The sequence below is a fragment of the Ursus maritimus genome, unplaced genomic scaffold (genome assembly GCF_017311325.1).
Source record: "Ursus maritimus isolate PB19 unplaced genomic scaffold, ASM1731132v1 scaffold_21, whole genome shotgun sequence".
Taxonomy (NCBI): domain Eukaryota; kingdom Metazoa; phylum Chordata; class Mammalia; order Carnivora; family Ursidae; genus Ursus; species Ursus maritimus.
In genome coordinates this window covers 32,735,332-32,755,246 of record NW_024424564.1, presented here as the reverse complement: position 1 = coordinate 32,755,246, position 19,915 = coordinate 32,735,332, and the positions used below count along the sequence as shown (strand labels likewise).

At 41.2% G+C, this 19,915-nt stretch overlaps 1 protein-coding gene, 1 long non-coding RNA gene, 1 other non-coding gene and 1 pseudogene across 4 annotated transcripts in view; 1 reads left to right on the top strand and 3 right to left on the bottom strand.

Moving 5' to 3' along the window:
* The window catches only part of LOC103660126, a 46,073-nt pseudogene extending 43,739 nt beyond the window's left edge, over positions 1-2,334 (bottom strand).
* The window catches only part of LOC121104411, a 104,330-nt gene extending 101,560 nt beyond the window's left edge, over positions 1-2,770 (bottom strand). The window contains exon 1 of the long non-coding RNA XR_005836720.1: positions 2,648-2,770. This is a non-coding gene — a long non-coding RNA (uncharacterized LOC121104411). The remainder of the gene's footprint in view (positions 1-2,647) is intronic.
* On the bottom strand, positions 2,115-2,186 carry TRNAD-GUC. Its single transcript has one exon. It is a non-coding gene; the product is annotated as a tRNA-Asp (tRNA).
* The window catches only part of LTA4H (leukotriene A4 hydrolase), a 28,782-nt gene continuing 11,584 nt past the window's right edge, over positions 2,718-19,915 (top strand). For both annotated transcript variants that reach the window (XM_008687723.2, XM_040637342.1), the window contains exons 1-11: positions 2,718-2,876; positions 8,103-8,233; positions 9,931-10,051; positions 11,442-11,510; positions 13,443-13,547; positions 14,545-14,597; positions 16,963-17,035; positions 17,305-17,445; positions 18,442-18,465; positions 18,920-18,990; positions 19,470-19,581. In XM_008687723.2, coding sequence (XP_008685945.1) covers positions 2,718-2,876; positions 8,103-8,233; positions 9,931-10,051; positions 11,442-11,510; positions 13,443-13,547; positions 14,545-14,597; positions 16,963-17,035; positions 17,305-17,445; positions 18,442-18,465; positions 18,920-18,990; positions 19,470-19,581 — 1,059 coding nt within the window. The remainder of the gene's footprint in view (positions 2,877-8,102; positions 8,234-9,930; positions 10,052-11,441; positions 11,511-13,442; positions 13,548-14,544; positions 14,598-16,962; positions 17,036-17,304; positions 17,446-18,441; positions 18,466-18,919; positions 18,991-19,469; positions 19,582-19,915) is intronic.

Below are 19,915 nucleotides of genomic sequence, written 5' to 3'. Positions count from 1 at the left end.
CCCACCCCCCGTGACTATCTTCTTGAACACATTAGCATAAACTCTGTGGGCTCCTGCTAATGAACAATGGAAGACGATAATATAGACATTCTTTTGTTAAGATAAACAAATCATCCTTTCTCCATAAGCAAGATCATTTGATTGTGTGTTCTTTGACTAAATAAATTCTATTGCAGCATGTTTGTTACCTTAGATTTGGTAACACCTAGAATATTTTTAGGCCTCAAAAATGTATGCAAATGTCAACCATGTCATGGATTCTTAGGCCCTATAAATTTAGATTTTTGCATGTATAAGATATTGGATTTCATGGTTTGGCATGTTTTTATTTTGTTTTCCTTTGCCTTGCTGGGGCCAACACCTTTTTCTGTTACCGGAGCCAAATTTAATTGTTAGATCATTTTGATACAGAATAAGCTATGCAGCAGTGGCCAATGCTCAAGTCATCAACTATATCCCACAGTTCTTAAATCTTCAATTTTCTTTTCTCTAGAAACCCTTTCACCTCTATATCTAAATATGCTAAATTTCTCTTTCCCTAAAAAAATAAAGAACACTTCCTCAATGCCATAGGCCTCTCTCTTCCTCTTTTGTCTTCCTTTCTCAAATTGGCCAAATGTCTTGACAGAGCAGCCTATGTTCTATTTCCCTCTTCTCTTTTGTTGCTCAACCTACTGCTCTCTGGCATCCACCTTCCACTAAAGTGCAAAACTCAATGAAACCACCATCCTCCCCACATCCACCCCATTGCTGAATCCAAAGGAGGCTTTTTACTCCTTACTTTAATGGTCTTTGCTGTATTTAACATTGTTGGTTGACTCTTCCTAATTTATTTCATGAGTTCTTCTTACTCTACTCCCCCCCCTTTTTAAAAATGTCAGCTTTTTTGAGATATAATTGACAAAATTGTAAGATCTTTATAGTGTACATCGTGGTGACTTGATATATGCATACGTTGTGAAAGGAGTACCTCCATCCTTTAGCCTTTTTTGTTAAAACCTTACGTTCTCCCAGCTTTCAACCTGTTTTCACTGCTCTTCTCTTTATACACGCTGCTTGGGCTGAGCTTATCCACTGTCATAGCTTTACCTACCACATGACTTGACCTTCTGCAATCTACCATAAACTTCCCCAGAGCTATGGACTTAAACACCCAAGTGACTCACAGACATCTCCACTTTGAGTCCCATACGCTTTCAAACTCCAAATGTCCAAAATTAAACTTACATCATCTCCACCTAAAACTGTCCTCTTCATATGGTCTCTGTCTCTGGTTAATGATTGCTCACACATGGAAGGCAAAAATCTGAGAAGCATCTTAGGCTTCTTCTTAATCTGTGAAACCAGTTATCTCTTAAGTATTCCTTCCATTTCTCACTTTCTCTCTATCTTTACTTATTCCTTATGTGAGGCCCCCACATCTTCTTCCTGGACTATTTTAATAGTTTCCTAAGTCACCTGCCTCTGGTTTTGATAACTCCTCTCCATTCTCTGAATAACTACCAGTGTTCTCTGGATAACATGAATCTGACCATGTCCCTCAGGTGTTTAAAATTCTTCAAAGGGCCCCACATTCATGAATTCAGGATTAAAGATCCAGCTGTTTAAAGTCCTCTGAGACCTGTCCTCTTCCAGCTTCTCCAGTTTCAACTCCGAGGACCCATCCCAAAAGAAATCATCCTTCAACACTTCCTCACCTTCTGGAAGGAAGGGCCCCAAAGCTGAGCTGTATGTCCCAGCTCTGAATTCCAGTCTTGTCTCCAGCACATACTCCTATCACAGAATTCTCTCATTACAGTATATTGAAATGACCTTCCTAAGTTTCTAAAATGGAAGGATTGGCTTATTCAGTTTTTGCTCTCCGGGGCCTGGAAATGTACATATAATATGCTCTAAAGAAAAATTTGTTGAACTGACACAATTTAGCCTATGTTGGGATGCCAACATGGCAAGCCAGCAACGAAACGACTCTTAAAACGTAAAGCTTACAGCTAATTTGACATCAAATATTTCTTTCGTTTTAACTTTTAAAATGTTTGGAGAAGTATTTTCATCATGGTTGTTACATTACGATTTAAAAAAAAAAGAAAAAGGAAAAAAAAATTCCTTTGCACCTCCCCGTCGGGGAATCGAACCCCGGTCTCCCGCGTGACAGGCGGGGATACTCACCACTATACTAACGAGGAATTGCACGTAAGTGATTCTTCCGCCAGGGCTCTTACTGCTTATCGCCCTCCTCCTCCCCGCCCCCGTCCTTACTATTGGCTGCCACCAATAGGTCTGACATTCTTTCACTGCCATTGCAACTTCCACCGAAGTTGAACGAAACTAAAATGGAAGCATTCAGTCGTTCTCCGCATTGCACTTCTGATCATTTCCGTCGGCTCACCCGTCCCCCAGCTGCCCCCACTCTCCTCCTCTTCCTCCTCCTCCCCTTTCAGGAATGCTCCCAGTCCTCTCAGCACCCCTCCACACACACACACACACTCCCAGGGAGCAAAGCGCACGCCTTGTCGCGCTGCACCACGGAACTTGTAGTTTCATCCACGGTATACCCCACTCTTCTCTGACTTTAAGAAACTTCCTTTCCCGGCGGGCGCCACGAGACCCTCTTGCTCTTCTTTACCTCCCTCCCTCTCTCTTCTACCTCTCAGTCGAGTAGTCTGGCAGCTGGCTTTTCGGGTGCGGATCGGCGTGCGGAGAGACTCCCCAGAGCCATGCCGGAGGTAGTGGATACGTGCTCCTTGGCCTCTCCGGCTTCGGTCTGCCGAACCAAGCACCTGCACCTGCGCTGCTGCGTCGACTTTACCCGCCGGGTGCTGACCGGCACCGCCGCGCTCACCGTGCAGTCTCAGGAGGACAATCTGCGAAGCCTGGTACGGTGGGACGCGCGCCGAGTGCCCGCCTCTCCCCGGCCGCCCGCTTCTCGTCCCTCACCCCGCTGCTGCCCCTCCCCAGCCTCACGTTCGGCTTTGCCCCGCGCATCTCTCCGTGACCCTCCGCAGCCCGCAACTCGTTATTACGCACCTCCCTTTAAGCCCTCACTCATTTCTCAGCCTCCCCTTCCTCAGCCCCCACTCACCCTATATCCACTCCTCCCAATCCCACTTCTGTCTCTGCATCCCTCCGTGACCCGCTACATATACTTCAGTGTCTCCTCCTGCACCCCACTCCCCAGACGACCCTCCCCAGTCCCTAGGCACATCCTAGCGCCGCATCCACGTCCTGCTCTCGTCCGGTTTTAGGCTTCATTTTAGCCCAAATCCTCCCTCCCCCGCTGTCCTAGTTCCCAGCGCTAAGCCCCCTGTGGCCTCCCCATTTCCTCGGCCTGCAGCCCAGAACTCCCTCCTCAGGCCCCAAATTTCTTCCAGTCCCCAGCGCACCTTCCTCAGGCCACAGCCTCAGACCATGCCGATGTTGATCCGACCCTTTCCTCCCAGGCACCTTATTTGAACCCGCACTTCTGCAGGATAGGACCCATCGACCCATCGGAATCTTCCCTCAGTCTCCCTACCACTCATTCTCAAACCCCTTAGGATTTCAGCACCAGACCCCTCCCTCCATTCCCCTGCTTTGATACTTCGTCTCTGCTAACTCTAGATGCAGCTCTTTTTCTCCAGGGTCATGGTCCTTCTACCTTTGATTCTTATCACCCTTCTCTTCAAATAATTTTATGAGGGGTAGGCCATTCAGGCTTTCTAAGCATATCTCAATAATACAATGTATACAGTTAGTTCCAAGGAGCGAGGAATTATTGTGCTTCTTAGAAAGTAATATACTTCTACAACATCGCTAAGCCACTTCAGTAAACTTGTTTAGATTTATGGAATGTTATTAAATTATTTTACCTGTACAACATAACCTGTTTTCAGTGTTCTTACTCAAAGTGATAGTATTTGGATTGTACCTTTTACCTGAAGAATTTCATAGGTGAGCATTTTGGAAATAAGAGGGACAAGGAAAGACCAGCCGCAGTGTATTGTGCATAGAGTATTATGGCATCTACTTAAGCACCACATTAAGCAACCTGATCACTGAATGTTGTAGGCTTGATGGTGGGAAATCAGTGGGGTCGATTAATTGGCCATAATAATAAGTGTAGATAAGAATTGGTTTTTCTCATGACTCCTGCTTGTGTCATGGGCGTGTGTTTTGAGTTCATTAATATGAACGAATAGAGCAGGTAACCTACTCTTTGTCCTTTAACATCTTGCTAGACTAATTCTGATTTGAAAAGTAGGTCGATTCCCCTCTGTATTGATATTTAGTCACCAAAAGTACTCCGGAAGAAGATCAGGTATTACAAGCAAGAAGATAACTACTTCCCTGTAGGTTGTACTTTGGTCTGCTTGAAGTACCATGCTATCTTTTACTGCAGGCAGCTTTGCCCAGGCAGGATTGGCTGAAGTCCCGTCTCAATGCGATCTCCCTCTTTATTAAAGGAAAGTAGATTTTGATAGTTTATCACTACTTAGTATGGCCTTGCACTCTCCCCTGTTTTGTAAAAGTAAAGGTTGAACTCTGATCCTTGAGGAAGCAAGGGACAGGATGCTTACATTTTGAAAAGAATGTACTTTCAATGTCTCAATCTCAAAGCTCCCTGTTGTTTTTGCATTCCCCAAATCTTGAGATAAGACTTTTAAATCATCATGTCTTGTTGGCATGTCTGTTTAGTAAGTTAGAGCCTAGAATGATAATAATGTTAGATTTTATACAAGGAAGGCTACTTGTGGTACAGTGACATCTGTTTATAATTGTTTGCTTCTTCATAGTGACAACTTGAGGCCAAGAAGTTTGGTTTTATTTCTTCAAACTCAGCTTCTTTCCTCCACTAGAATACAGTCTCTTGAAGGTAGGGCTATGTTCCATGGCTCTTTGTATCAGGTTCTTAGTATGGCACCTGCCATGTGGGGGACACTCAAAAGTTTGATGCACTAATGGGTGAATTCAGAGTGCAGCTCCTAAGGCTTATGTGGGCCACACTAACAGTGCTAACTGTATCTTGAAGGTGAGAGAACATCATAGCTCACCACCACCAATAGAGAGGATGCAGTTGCAGTGCTTGCTGAGGACGTAAGTGTCCTTGCTCTCTCCACTCTCAGAGTCCTTGATGCTGGGGAATGTTGAAGGAGCTCTACTAGGACTAAGTCCCAGCTTTTCTAAGAATCCTTTTGAAGTTCTGGGTTATTTGCGCTCAAGTTCAGTATTCATTTGTGATAACTTCCTAGCATTTGTTTCTTTTATGGACATTTTCGACTTTTTTAGGTGTTCTGTCAGCTGGTGGCTCAAAGAGGTTTTAATGTCTTGGCCAAGATCATATGCTAGTAAGTGGCAGAAGTCAGAAAGTGAACACAGATCTTGACTGCAAACCCTCGGGTCTTCACTAAGTAAATGGTTGAACTGGGAACCAAATCAAGATGTTGTTTTGGTTTTGGTTTTAACAATAACCCCATTTTTTTTTTTATTCAATACAGCACCCTGCAAATAACAAGTAGAAAATGGAGATAGAGACATAATACTGAGGCCTAAAGCTTTTTAATTTAAGCCATGCTTTGTCACAGAAAGAAATTGAGTCTGCTTAAAACAACATATACAGTATAATAAGATTGAAAATAATTTAAGAATTTGGAGCAAGAGAGAATAAGGATAGGGAAAACCAAACACATGGTGTAAGGCCCTAGGAAAAAAGAAGTGGGTTGCGAGGTTTATGTGGAGCTTCCCAGCAGCCTGTGCAAAAAGGGAATTAGTTATATATCCCATTGCAATTGCCAGCTGCTTAGAAGTAGAACAGTTTTTTGGGGTGTTATTCAAAGAGGATACTGTGAAATATAGTAAATTATATCCCTAGTAACTTCCTAATGTTGGTAGGTCTGTTTCTTTTAACTACATATGGTATCTCGGCCTTATATATAGTTGGTGTTCAGTAAAACTTTGTTGAAAAGTACTAGTTCCAACTTTTCAACTACCCAGTTTCCTTTTTTTTTTCTATTACTATTTTTGATCAATTCATAAGCCAGTTCTACTAATGTACAGTAGCAATCATTGAGGTACCCCTAAAAGAAAGTAACCCAAAAGGAATACTTACCTATTCAGAGGGAAACAGGTGGCACCCCTAACCAATTTAGCTGCTTTAAAAAAAACAAAACAAAACCAACCAGAATGGAGATTTCTTTCCACCTAAATATTGTTGACTCTAGAGAGGTAGGAATCAAATTAATGATTGCCCTTGTGACTTTTCCTGAGCTTATCGTGCAATTAACTAACTTGAAAGAGAGGCAACTGGCCTTGGAACTCCGCATGCTATTGCCGGCTGGATTTCAACAGAAAGATGCCAGAGGCTGGGAGATCACATCGCAGGCAGTTCTACGGCAGGGTCTGACCCAGAGTGGTGGGAGAAGGAAAGAGAAGAAAGTATGAGGACAGCGTGAAAGAAAAATGTGTTAATTGGCTATGGGGGCTTGGGAAGGGATCATTTGAATATCTCAAACCTTAGGTACCTTGTAGATTCTGTTAATGGAAGCGAGAAATCAAGGGAGAGAACTCATTAGGGGACATAGGGTGGCTTCATTTTTAGAATTTTTAGAAGCCCACTGAATATGAGGCAGTATTTCCTGGGGAAATGTCAAGCAGGCAACTAAGAGAGATCCAGCGGCAGTGGTGGGGAAGGGATACTGACCGACCATAGAAACAGACCATAGTCATTGACACAGAGGAGTTGGCTGATGATGTGGGATGAGCAAGAACAAGACAGTGTCCAATATGGTAAGAAAATCAAGGGATCCAGGGCGCCTGTAGGGGGCTCCCTGCTCAGCGGACAGTCTGCTTCTCCCGCTGCCCCTCCCCCGGCTCATGCTCTTTCTCAAATAAATGAGTAAATAAATAAAATCTTTTAAAAAATAATCAAGAGACTGAGGCTAGAACATTGGGACAAATCCATTTTTAGGAGCTAGAAAGGAGGGGGAGGAAACAGCATTAGACAAGTAAGAAGACCATTTATGTGTAAAGTTAAGCCAAGAAAAGAACTTCAAACAGATGATGTGGCCCATCAGGGCTATGAGCGGACAGAGGTCCAGATTACTGAGCAGAAAAGACCTCTTGATCAGAAGGTGAGCCCTGCCCTTTCAGTAGCAGAGGAGCTGCAAGCCGGACTGAAGAGAGAGAAGGAGAGATTGATGCGAAGTGGAAATAGCAGCCATAGGTTGCCCATGGGGCTTAAGAAAGTGGGAGATGAATAGTTATCAGGGCAGAAGGATCAAGAGAAGTTTTAAACATAAGATGGGAGACTTGTTTAGGTTGTTTGGAAACAGTCCTGTGACATAGGAAGGTTGAAGATTCTAGAACAAGAGATAGTTGAGAGATAGTGAAAGGTATGGTTCTCTAGGGCTTAAAGGATTAGGGGGGTGGAAACCACTCAGACGCTTGCTGCCCCTCCTTTCCTGCCCAAAGCAGTTGTCTATAACGGGCCATGGCAAGCAGATACGCTCTCTCAGTCCTCTCTAGGTCATTCGGTTGGACTTGCCACACCAGGTTGGGCTTTTTCTATACACATAATGGCAATGTATAGCCTGCTTATTTGCCTAATGAGTGCCAAGGTTTGTTTTAAATTTTGGATATATGAAAGTACATAGGAGCTGGACTATATGAATTCCAGGATGAAATATATGGTAAGCTATATCAAGAATTCATGAGGAAAGAAACTTAAGTTATAGATGAATTTTTTCATAACAGAGAAGTTAAGTTTTAGGAGACAGGAGCAAAGGCAATTTAACTTAGATTTGACTTATGCTTAAAACTTCAGATTTGTGTGACTACCCCAGGATTACCTAACTCTCTCTCTCTCTCTCTCTATATATATATATATATGTGCATATATGCAAACTTTAGAACCAAAAATCTTTCAGGAAGCATAGAATCCCAAGAGACAGGACCTATACTAACTTTTGACTCCTTTCTTTAATTCTTATAATTTCACTCTATTTTACTCTCTATGAGCAACTAGTTCTATTCTGTAATCATTACAATCAACCTATACCTAATATTAGTTTTCTCTGGTGTATGTTAAACAATTTTCTTATCATTTAAAAATACTAACTTAATTCTAGATCTTGGATACAAAGGACCTCACTATAGAAAAAGTGGTCATCAATGGACAAGAAGTCAAATATACTCTTGGAGAAAGACAAAGTTACAAAGGATCACCAATGGAAATCTCTCTTCCTATTGCTCTGAGCAAGTATGAATGTTATCCTTCTCTTTTCTATAGCAAAATAATAGAAATGTTTTAAATTTAAACAATTTTCCTTTCCTATTTCTAGTCTGTGTGTATGTAGTATTGGTGCTCTACTGGTCTGCTGTGCAGATTAAAGCTCATAGTGAAAATTATATGTTCTTAAGACTCTAAAGAAATTCATCGTATAAAATACTCAAGAATAGGACTTTTGATAACTGTTACTTCTTTACTGATCATGGGAGTGATCTAGAGTGATGATGGGAGCATGCCGTCTTGAGGCATTTCAGGATCACCTGGGAAGCTTTTACAAGCTGCATAGTTTTCACCTTTTCTCCAGAGGCCAGCCATTTTTATTAATGGGATAATGACAATGACATAGAACGGTTTCTGTGTACCAGTCTAGAGATAATGCCTTCAATACATTCCTTTATCTAATCCTTACGGTAACCCTTTGTGGTATGATTTCCATTTTTACAGATGAGGAACAGGAGCTTCAGAGAAATAAAGTAACTCTTTCAAGAAAGAGGCAACCACAATTGTCATATTGGGAGTATATCTCACTCCTTGATAAATTGGGAAGGGGAAAAAGGGTGGAAAACCGTTGGCCTAAAACAAGGGTGATCTACCCCACCTTTCAATGGCCAATGTTTTCATGCCTTCTCTTCCTGTTTAAGAAAAAGAAGGGTGGGGTCCCTGGGTGGCTCAGTCCATTAGGTATCTGCCTTCAGCTCAGGTCATGATTCCTGGGTCCTGGAATTGAGCCCTGCATGGGCTCCCTGCTCAGTGGGGAGCCTCTTTCTCCCTCTCCCTCTCCTTCTACCTCTCCGTCTGCCCTTCCCCCCTGCTCATGCTCACTCCCTCTCGTGCTTTCTATTTCTGTCTCTAATAAAATAAAATCTTAAAAAAAAAAAAAGAAGAAGAAGAAGAAGGGAAATACCCGCACGTAACTTGTGAGGTGGCTATCATCGGCCCCATTCTACAGATGAAGAACTATGGCACAGAGTGGTCAAGTAACCTGCCCTAGTTCACAGCACCACCAGTAGGTGGCAGTGTCAGGACTCACACACAGGCACGCGGTCGGTCTCCAGAGCTCTTGCTATTTTCTCGTTTTCCGTGCTGCTCAAACTATCCGGGGCGAAGGACCAGTTCTCGTTATTTCCGGTCTGTCACAGACTGATTCTTTTATAAAATGCCATAAAAATGAATTACCAGGAAGAAGAGATTAAAAGCAAGCACACGCTTTTGATCCCTAGAGTCAACAGACATAAAACTGACGCTCAAAGTTTCTAAATGCTCACTCTCCATTTCTTGACTTGTCCAGAAACCGTTCGTAGACCAGCGCTGCTCTGTGTCACGCTCTGGCACCCAGCGCTGGGTGCTAGTCTAAGTTCCAAAATTATTTCTTCCACTTTCCTGCTATCATAAAAGATCGCACGATACCACAGGTCAAAGCGTGTGACACCCAGTGGTGTATTCAACGACTAGTAGTCCCTGTTCCGTCCACATAAGCACTTAGCGTGGTAGAGTGGAAAGGATCCAGAGGCGGACGTTCAGGTAAGGACCGAGGACGCAGCATTCCTGGAGCTTACTCTCCATCCGTAACGAGACCTTATGAAATATTATTTATATTATTTAGTCTGTGGATTATGAATTCAAACTTTAGATTAAACTCTACTAATGTATTTGTTTGTTGCATACAGAAATCAAGAAGTCGTTATAGAAATTTCTTTTGAGACATCTCCAAAATCTTCGGCTCTTCAGTGGCTCACTCCCGAACAAACTTCTGGCAAGGAACACCCATATCTCTTTAGCCAGTGCCAGGTAAAAAAAGATCCGGAATGATTTGTTATACAAAAAATTCCCAGCACATTGAGGTTACTGAAGCAGAGTGGACAGTGGTCTTATGGTTACTCAGGTCTTACCTAAGATAGCATGTTAATTTATGTTATAAAAATTATATGTATTTTCATTGATATCTCATTAACACATTGATATATTACTTTTAAAAAGAAACTCCCTTCATTTGAAATCATCTCTGGACTATCTAGGTCATATTTATATTTATATTTGTATCCCCAGCACCACTCATAGAACTTGGCATTCTTGAGAGGGCGCTCAAGAAATGGTTGTGAAATAGAAAGGAAGAAATTAATAAGACAAAAGTAATAGGTACTGGTTATGAAAAATGTTAACAATAAAGAAGTGGAGAGTGAAACATCAGATTTTTCAGTCTTCTCCAGACACCGTTGCCTAGAAGTAACCACCACTGAGTTAGGGTGCAGCCTTTCCAGATTTTCCTTATGCTTTTACAAATGTGTATGTTATGTAAACATATTAAATGTGCCTTTAAAATGATATGATTTAAACTACTTCTGTTTTCTGTTTAAAAACTAAGAATAAAGAATCCTATCATTAGAGACAATCTGTCACAAGGGTAATACGTATCAGACTATCTTCTGAAAGGGAAGAAACCTAATTCTGTTAGTAATTAAATAATTTACAATTAAAGGAACTCATTTCCTAAGCACTTCCTATAGTTTGTATTAGGTACTTTGCACATTTAATCCTCTCGATATTCCTAAGTGATAGATACTACCTTAGACTCAAATTTAAATACAAGTCTAGATGGCCTTGAGAAAGACCGTTCTTTCTCCTTCCAAGTTTGCTGCAAGATTGGAATGTCAAGCTTCTAGCGACACTCCCCACGCTGTTTTCCTCAGAACACGGGCGGACTCCCATTAGATGTTAATAACTAACCTGAGCAAGATGGTTTCCTGTTAAAACAAGTGCAAGAATTCAAACAGGTTTCTTTACTGTAGGCCTTTTCAGAGTCTCCAGGAGGCTAATGTTCCAAATGACTCTTTAAGACAGAGATGTCGTACGTATGGTTCTCAATCTTATTTCACCAAAGAGCCCTTTTCTCTCAGGGTCCCTAACAGCATCTCACTGAGCACTGCTGTTACTCAGAGCAGAGAGTAGGAAACAATGCTTAACATTGCTGAAATGTGAGGATTGACCATACATTAAAATGGGAAATCAGACTTTTCTATCCACAAGCCTATGTTTGCTCCTTCAAAAGATCTGAAAAGATGTGAGACATATTTTTTAAAAAGAATGTGTCTCAGGGCAGTGGTGCAATTTTAATGATTTCTCAATGACTTGATTCATAAGAAAGGGGCATAGCTTCTTCTTTTTCCCTCCCCCCTCCCAGGCCATCCACTGCAGAGCAATCCTTCCTTGCCAGGACACTCCTTCTGTGAAATTAACCTACAGCGCAGAGGTAAGTATGACAAATTATTAACTGAATTAAATGACTCCTATAAGTAAATGTGGTATAAATGATAAGCAGAGTTAATAGTTGGATTTTTATTGTTGGTAATATCTTACTTAATTAAATTCTACATGAAATATGTAACAAAGAAGATGTGGACATCATTTTGCATCTCTCTTTTACAAATTTTGTTTTTAAGTATTCTCTATATCCAGCACAGGGCTTGAACTTACAGCCCTGAGATCAAGAGTCGCACGCTCCAGCAACTGAGCCAGCCAAGCGCCCCTGCATCACTCTTTTAAAGGCAGTTTTGAACATAAGTGTAATAAAAGGAAAAGGGTACTATTCTGATTTTAAAAGGAATTCAGAATAGTGGACCTCAAAACAAGAATTTGGAGACAATGTCTTTTAACTTTTAAAAATTAACATTTGCAGTACTCAAGATTCTAGAAATATGCTCTATAGCCACATAAACCTCTATCTAGGTCCCCTAACAGGCAGAGATTGCAGGTTTACCTGAATACATTGCCACCTGATTCTTGTCGTAAGTTCGGCTAATCCTTTCGCTAAAAGGACTATAATAAGTAAGTACTAACTAAAGAAGTAAATACTAAATAATACTAAATACACACAGACATACATACTAGGCCCCAGGCCAGACCTACTCAGACTAAGCAAATAGAATCGAGGACCAACCTGTCTTTACGGGGGCTTCTTGATTCTGAGATCATCCCACAACCGAACCTCACCGAGTATGTCTAGTGCTATAGGAAACTATGCACTCGGAGACAAAGAATCCCAGCTTTGGGGCTCTTCTGTACCGCTTACTAACTGCATGAGCTCAAAACCTGGAGTGGTCTCATGTGTATGACACATCCCTGCCTAAATAAGGGAGGAAGCAGAGCGAAATTATTTCCCGAGTGCTTTGTAGTTCTGGATTGATGGTTGTAGCACTGGCTCTGGAGCTCCTGATTCTTCGGCCTCAGAAACAGCTGTAAATACTGGGCCAGGCAAGAAGAATATGAAAGTTTAGAACTTCCCGGGATATATGTTTGCTAGCTAGATCATGATTAGTGAAGGGCTAGTCCTTGAGTCTGGCATTCATTAGAAACAAAGCTTTCAGAATCATGGAGTTTGGGTGCACATTTAAGTGACCATAAGGGGGCTCCCTGCTCAGCGGGGAGTGTGTCTTTGCCTCTGTCTTTGCCCTTCCTCCCAGCTTGTGCGCTCGCTCGCTCTCTCTCTCTCTCTCTCGCTTTCTCTCTCAAATAAATAAATGGAATCTTAAAAAAAAATTTTTTTTTTAAATGACCATAAGTTTTGCCCCATCAGCTTCTTTTCCATACAAATTCCCTGAGAAAATTATTTCACCATTCTGGGCAATAATTTCTAGTTTTTCACAATCGTGACCCTTAAAAAGCTCTTTGATTTGTAACTCCAGGTTTATGGTTTAAATATAAAACTGCTCAAAACTGTGTTCTCTGTCCTAAAGTGAGCGTACAGCCTTGGGAGTCTGTTTTGAGGGTGTGAAGGAGGACAGGGGTGGCAAGCACTGCCAGGAACGGTGCTGGATTCTTCTGTACTTACTCTTTGCTGCATTCCCATGAGATATTATCCTTGTTTGATGGGGAAACTGAGGCTCAGGGAGGTTATTTCCCCAAGTCCATGCAGTTAGTAAGTAGCAGAGCTGGAATTTTAATCTAGTTTCTACCAAATGCTCTTAACATGGATGGATGAATGGATAGATATTTCACATTCATTTTTAAAGAAGCCAGTTTTTATTTATTGCTAATTTTATTTATAAACCTGATATGTCCAAACTTACTGGGCTCATTGTCTATTGCGTAGTTAAGAAGGGGAAAGTACGTTATTTTACACGTGCAGTTTAAGATACGTAGAATCTTTTCTTTAGAGCTGGAAATGACTTCTTTTCTTGATTAGGTATCTGTTCCTAAAGAATTGGTGGCCCTTATGAGTGCTATTCGTGATGGAGAAGCACCTGACCCAGAAGACCTGAGCAGGAAAATATATAAATTCAGCCAAAAAGTAAGATCTGAGGGCCTAAGTTTTTTGTTTTAATTGGTGGTAAACTCTAAGTAGCTCTTAACATCCAGAGAACAAAATGGCTTTTGAAATATTTCAGAATTTCGAAAGCAGCTTCTGTCTTTTGTGTTCTTCATTTCTTTTGTGCTTGTAAAATGTTGGGCTCTATTTACAGAGTTGGACTAAAGAAAGGGGTTGCTGGATAAGCAAAGTAGGGAGCGGAGCCTGATCCCATTCTCTCTCATCCCAGTTAGCAGCAGGTTTTCTGTTGTTTTAAGTTACACTTTTGCCCGCCCTCCTACCACAGTGCAGGCCTGTGGTTATTTAGTGTTTACAAATGGAAGAGCTGTAGTGACCCCCCCCCAAAAAAAAAACAAAAAGAAGAAACCTCTGTTACAGTCCTTATGGTTAAAATTCCTATGTAGCTGGTAATTTGACTTGTTCTTTGACCTTTAATGAATCACGTGTTTATGCACACTTTTTAATAATTGACCTTCTTAACAGAACGTGTAATTGAATCGCAGTACACAGTTTTGCTCCCACCCCAGCATCTGGGATTCCAAGCTCCCGAACCTTCAGCATCCTCTTATTGCTGGATTATTTTATATGTCTCTCAAATATACCAGGAGTGTTTTTTAAAAAAGGAAGTAAAAAATTGTCTTAGGGAATTGTCAAGGAAAAAACCCAAAAAACTTAAGAAAAAAGCACAGTTCCTTATTATAGGTTGATTTTTGAGAAATGCTTGAAATGGACCTGGTACTATTATGTGCAGTCATATGTTTCACATTTCAGACACTGTCTTTCCTAGTAAAATAAAAGAGAAATAGATGTGTTGAAATGTTTTACATCACAATTTTGAACTATTTGACCCCCTAAAAATGAGACTGGTGAGACTTGAAAAGGAATTTACTTACTTTTCAGTATGAATTGTCGTACTCTGTAACATCTCTAAGCACTAATTCGAGCACACGTGTGATGGGTTTTTTTTTGCTCCCTTTAGGTTCCCATCCCCTGCTACTTGATTGCTTTAGTTGTTGGAGCTTTAGAGAGCAGGTGAGCTTTTGAACAAATTCTGAGGGTTACGAAAAAATTAAACTTCAAGTATCTTGAGCCCCTGGCAGGATTAACTAGTAGCTCATTTATGCACATCTCAAGATATCAAGCTGACAGCTCTGGAAAACCTCAAATCTAATGATAAAATGTAAATAACAATGAATTTTAAATGAAAAAGTCTTTACCAGTCACCCTTCAGATTTTCCAGGTATTACAGAATGAGCATGCCCTGGCCTTTAGTTAGAGATCTGGGTTCTAAGATAAGCTTGGACTAGTCACCTCGCATAACTTCCATTTCCTCATCCTTGAAATTGTAATATCTCCCTTTCTCTAGCGAAACAAGTGAGGTAAAATATGTTAACGCACTCGGAGGCCTATAAATATGACAGAAATAAAAGATATTTTTCTGATATTTGACCAATAGCTAGGGTGCCCTTCCTTCTTAATTTTTTGTTAAGCCTTATTTCTAAACAGCTGAAAATTAAGACTATCTGTAGTCCTCACATTCTTTAAATTGCCAGAAATGTGGACAAGATCGAGAAGTCAGGCAAACCCAGATTCCAGTTCCAACCCCAAGCAGTTACTGTCCACATCCTTGGGCAGCTCCCCTCTGAGTTTCCCCTTCTTCACCTAAAGGCTAGGAAGAATAACACGCACTTCCAAGGATTTTTGTGAGTATTAACAACCTAATACATGTAAAGCTCCTGGCCTACGGGGAACGCTCACGAAATGCGAATTCTATTGACTGTCACAGCGCTGACCATGACAAGGGTTTATTTTGTGCCCGACCCCAGTGTGTTATGGCACGGAATCCCCACAACTCTGTGGAGCGGGTGTGATTGCTTTTCCCATGTTATCAATAAAGAAACTGATGGTTCGTGAGTTTTAATAACGGCCTCACGGTCACACAGCTAGGAAGTGTCAGGGCCAGGACCAGGATCCAGGCTGTCTGACTTTGTGGCCTGTGCAGCAAAGACGTGCTCCGTCCGATGTGACAGCCGCTAACCACACGGGGCCTGCGATGTGCTGGAAGTGTGAAATACACACTGGATTTCTAAACACTTGGTATGAAAAACAAGAACGTCAAGTATTTCATCGATAATTTTTTATGTTGATTACATCTTGAAATGATACCACTTTGGATATACTGGGTTAAACAAACTATCTTGTTAAAATTGATTTCATCTGCTTCCATTTTGCTTTTTTAATGTGACCACTAGGCAATTTAAAATTACATATGCAGCTCATATTTGTGGCTCTCATTAAATTTGTTGGATAACAGCAGGTTACCGTTGCTACCCAGTGCGGTCTAGAGACCAATAGCTTTGGCATCACCTGGGAGTTGGTTAGAAATGCAAATTCTTGGGCCCTATCCCAGAGCTACTAAATCAAAATTTGCATATGAACAAGCTCCCCAGATCATCTGTTTGCACATTAAAGTTTGAGAAGCAACTGCTCTAGAATCGGCCGCCTCTCTGGGGCAGGACGCCTCCGTGAAAGCTTGTTGTTTGGGGTTCGGTGCCACAAAAAGTCTTTAGGATGAAATTTAAATAAAAAATATTTTTGTGTTCTAGCCCTATGTAAATGATATAGAGTTCTATTTGTTTCTTCTTTTTTAAAAATTGTGGCTAAAAACCCCCCCAAAATTGACTATCTTAACCATTTTTACAGGTACAGCTCAGTAGTCAGTAGGGTTCAGTATATCCACATTGTTGTGAAACGGATTTCCAGAACTGTTTCACTTTGCAAAACTGAAACTCTGTACCCTTTAAACAACAACTCCCATTTCCACCTCCCTCCAGCCCCTGGTAGCCACCATTCTACTCTCTGTTTCTATGAATTTGAATACTTTAGAGACCTCATAAGTGGAATCATAGAGTATTTGTCCTCTGTAACTGCCTTGTGTTACTCAGCATAATGTCCTCAAGGTTCAGCCATGTTGTGGCATGTGACAGGATTTCCTTCATTTTCTATGTTTCTTCTTCTATGACCGTTCAACCTTTAAGTGCATAACAGATAACCTCTTACTGAGCCTGACTGGGTTTCTCTAGGTGTGAGATTGTGAGAGGAAACTAGATCCCCAAAGTTCTTACCGGAGCCAGTAAGCTAATCTGTGGGGGCACCTTATGTCTCTGTTTTCCTTTGGCCCAGACGGTGCCTCCTAATAGGGCTGCATATGTACTGGTGTGCCTACAGCGGCAGGATTGCATCTCAGAGAAGCCATTAAACCTCCCCTCCTCCCCAAAGGCACATGGTAATCATACCACTGCTGTCACCATTCGTATAGAGTACTTTAGCTCTTCCCTAGAACCAAGTAAATCATATGTCTTGAACTTCATTTTTATTAAGCCTTTTAATTTTGCAGGCAAATTGGCCCAAGAACGTTGGTTTGGTCTGAGAAAGAGCAGGTGGAAAAGTCTGCTTACGAATTTTCTGAGGTTGGTCCTGTAGTTACCCTTTTTAATAATCCTGGTAGACAATAGATTTAAGACTTTAAGTATGAAATGCGATGGTGTTGAGTGATGTGGTAAGAGACTCAAATATCTCTTATTCTATGTGGATTTGCAGTTGCTACATTTTTTTGCATCAATATCATTTAAAATGAGCATCCTTAACTCATAATCGTCATAGAAAGCAATATGTACTTCGAAGAAATGCATCATTGTAATGACTAAGACACGTAAATATATATGCATTCATTTTCCAGACTGAATCTATGCTTAAAATTGCAGAAGATCTGGGAGGACCCTACGTGTGGGGGCAGTATGACCTATTAGTCCTGCCGCCGTCCTTCCCTTACGGCGGCATGGAGAATCCCTGCCTCACGTTCGTGACCCCCACTCTGCTGGTAAGTGTGAGCATGTCTGCCTGCACGGCTGAGTCCTCCTCACACGTACAGCTGGAGGTGAAGAGCCTTAGGCTCCAATCATCTATGTTTTTTAAACAATATTTTCTCTTATTTATATAACTCTTCCTGACATTATTGCTTATTATGGTCAATCTCATCATCTCATTTTTTCAAAAGAAAATAAGTTGGCCATTAGGAAGACGAGAATATTATATTCAAGGTGTGTGGGGGTGTTGGGGGAGGGGAGGCGGTGTCACAGCAACATATGGACGAATTCAACGTATGGACAAAGAAACTAGACCATTTACACTCGGCGTGTAGGGATGGGTCTAACAAAACAAAAACTCACTTTAGCATGTATAGGGAAGCATTAGACCTCCAGTATGTAACTATAATTTATATGCCTTTGTATGCTACTTTAAATCCCTACAGACTTTTCTTAAATATGCTGTGGGTAATTAGGAGATAATAAGGTACATAAGGGAAATAAGAATAGGTATTTAAAAAATGGAAGGAGGGGGGCGCCTGGGTGGCACAGCTGATTTTTAAGCGTCTGCCTTCGGCTCAGGGCGTGATCCCGTGTTATGGGATCGAGCCCCACATCAGGCTCCTCTGCTATGAGCCTGCTTCTTCCTCTCCCACTCCCCCTGCTTGTGTTCCCTCTCTCGCTGTCTGTCTCTATCTCTGTCGAATAAATAAATAAAATCTTTAAAAAAAAAAAAATGGAAGGAGAAATGTTTCCTGGGAGTTAGAGACAGGTATACTGGCCTTCCTGGTCCTGGAAAAGTTCCCCAGATGAGGGAGAGAAAGACTCATGCTATTTTTTTTAGTCCTGCATTTTTTGTTTTACTTTCTCAATACATACTTTGCTTTTGAACCCCTTTGAGTGCGATAGAAATACAGTGCACTGTTAGTGCCAGAGGACATCCTGGGGTAGGCAGTCTTTTAAATATAGTCTGTGATTTGAATTCTAATGTAATTTTCTTCTGTTTTTAGGCAGGAGACAAGTCACTCTCCAATGTAAGTTAAAGTTATTATCGTGGTCTTACCCTCAAAGAACTATTAAGTCAGCTGATTTTTAAAATATCCATTGTATCGTTATGTTGAAGATACGGTTATAAAAGATGACTTCGGGGTTGTTGTTACATTAACAGATTTAATAGATTTTATAACATTTTATGGTCTGATCTCTTCGTATGTTTATGAAATACATTTTAATGGAGTGTTGTGTCCATTTAATATTTTCTAACTAATTTTTTGTTTCTAATTTTTTTAAACCGTACTTTTGTCTTGGGCTGAATGATGATTTGTTTGCTCAACTAACTCCCTGAATGCCTCAGCTGATGTTAAAAAAAAAAAAAATTGAACGTAGAACTGAAAGAACTAGAATGCTTACGTAAGGAGTTATTTTAGAGTAAGGCAATCAGTTCTACTAATCCCTTCCACTACTGACTACACATCATTTCCACTTTAGGTTATTGCACACGAAATATCTCATAGTTGGACAGGAAATCTAGTGACCAACAAAACTTGGGACCACTTTTGGTAAGATCTTTTTATTATTGTTGTTTCTTTATTGGTTCTTCTTATTAATTTCTTTCCCTGCCTCTGGCCACTCTGAATTATTTTGTGGAAATATCTTGTTTTTCGGTGTCATCATCTCTTTGGTAGACAGTTTAAAAAAAAAAAATTCCACAACGCTAGTCACAGTGTTCGGTGGAGTAGGGGCATTCAGCTCGTGCTTGCTATTTAGTTCCCGGTAGGGTCACATTTTAATACACGGGCATGTAAAACCAGAACCGTGGCTGAATTCTCCCCGCTGCCCTCCGCTGGGCTGCGCTTCCCTTTGCTCTGAATGGAGTGCCCAGTAGCCACATAGGCAGTCCGCTTAGACTGTAACGTTCATGCTTTACCGTTCTTTACTCCGTAGAAAAGCCAGAAAGAATAACTTGTTGATTAAAACGCTTCTTCCTTTCAGCTGTGTCGCTGTTTTTGAATTTTATTGACAAAAAAACTTTTTTCAGGTTAAACGAAGGACATACTGTGTACTTGGAACGCCACATCTGTGGACGACTGTTTGGTGAAAAGTTCAGACATTTTCACGCGCTGGGAGGATGGGGAGAACTACAGAATTCGGTAAGTGAGTCATGCTCTGAAAAGCTTTTCTCTAAGGTTGAATAGGCATTCAAAAGTTTAGTTTGTAAACTAGCTTTCCTGAGCAGCAACAAGAGAGCCATTTTTACCGGTGTGGAAAATCAAGCAGATACTGGTATAATAGTCTTTTTTTTTTAAGCTTTTATTTATTTATTTATTTATTTGAGAGAGAGATTGCATGTGGGGTGGCGGAGGGGAGGGGCAGAGGGAGAGAGAGACTCCCAAGCAGATTCCGCACTGAGCACAGAAGCCCATCTTGGGGTTCCATCTGAGGACCCTGAGATCATGACGTGAGCCGAAGCAAAGAATTGGATGC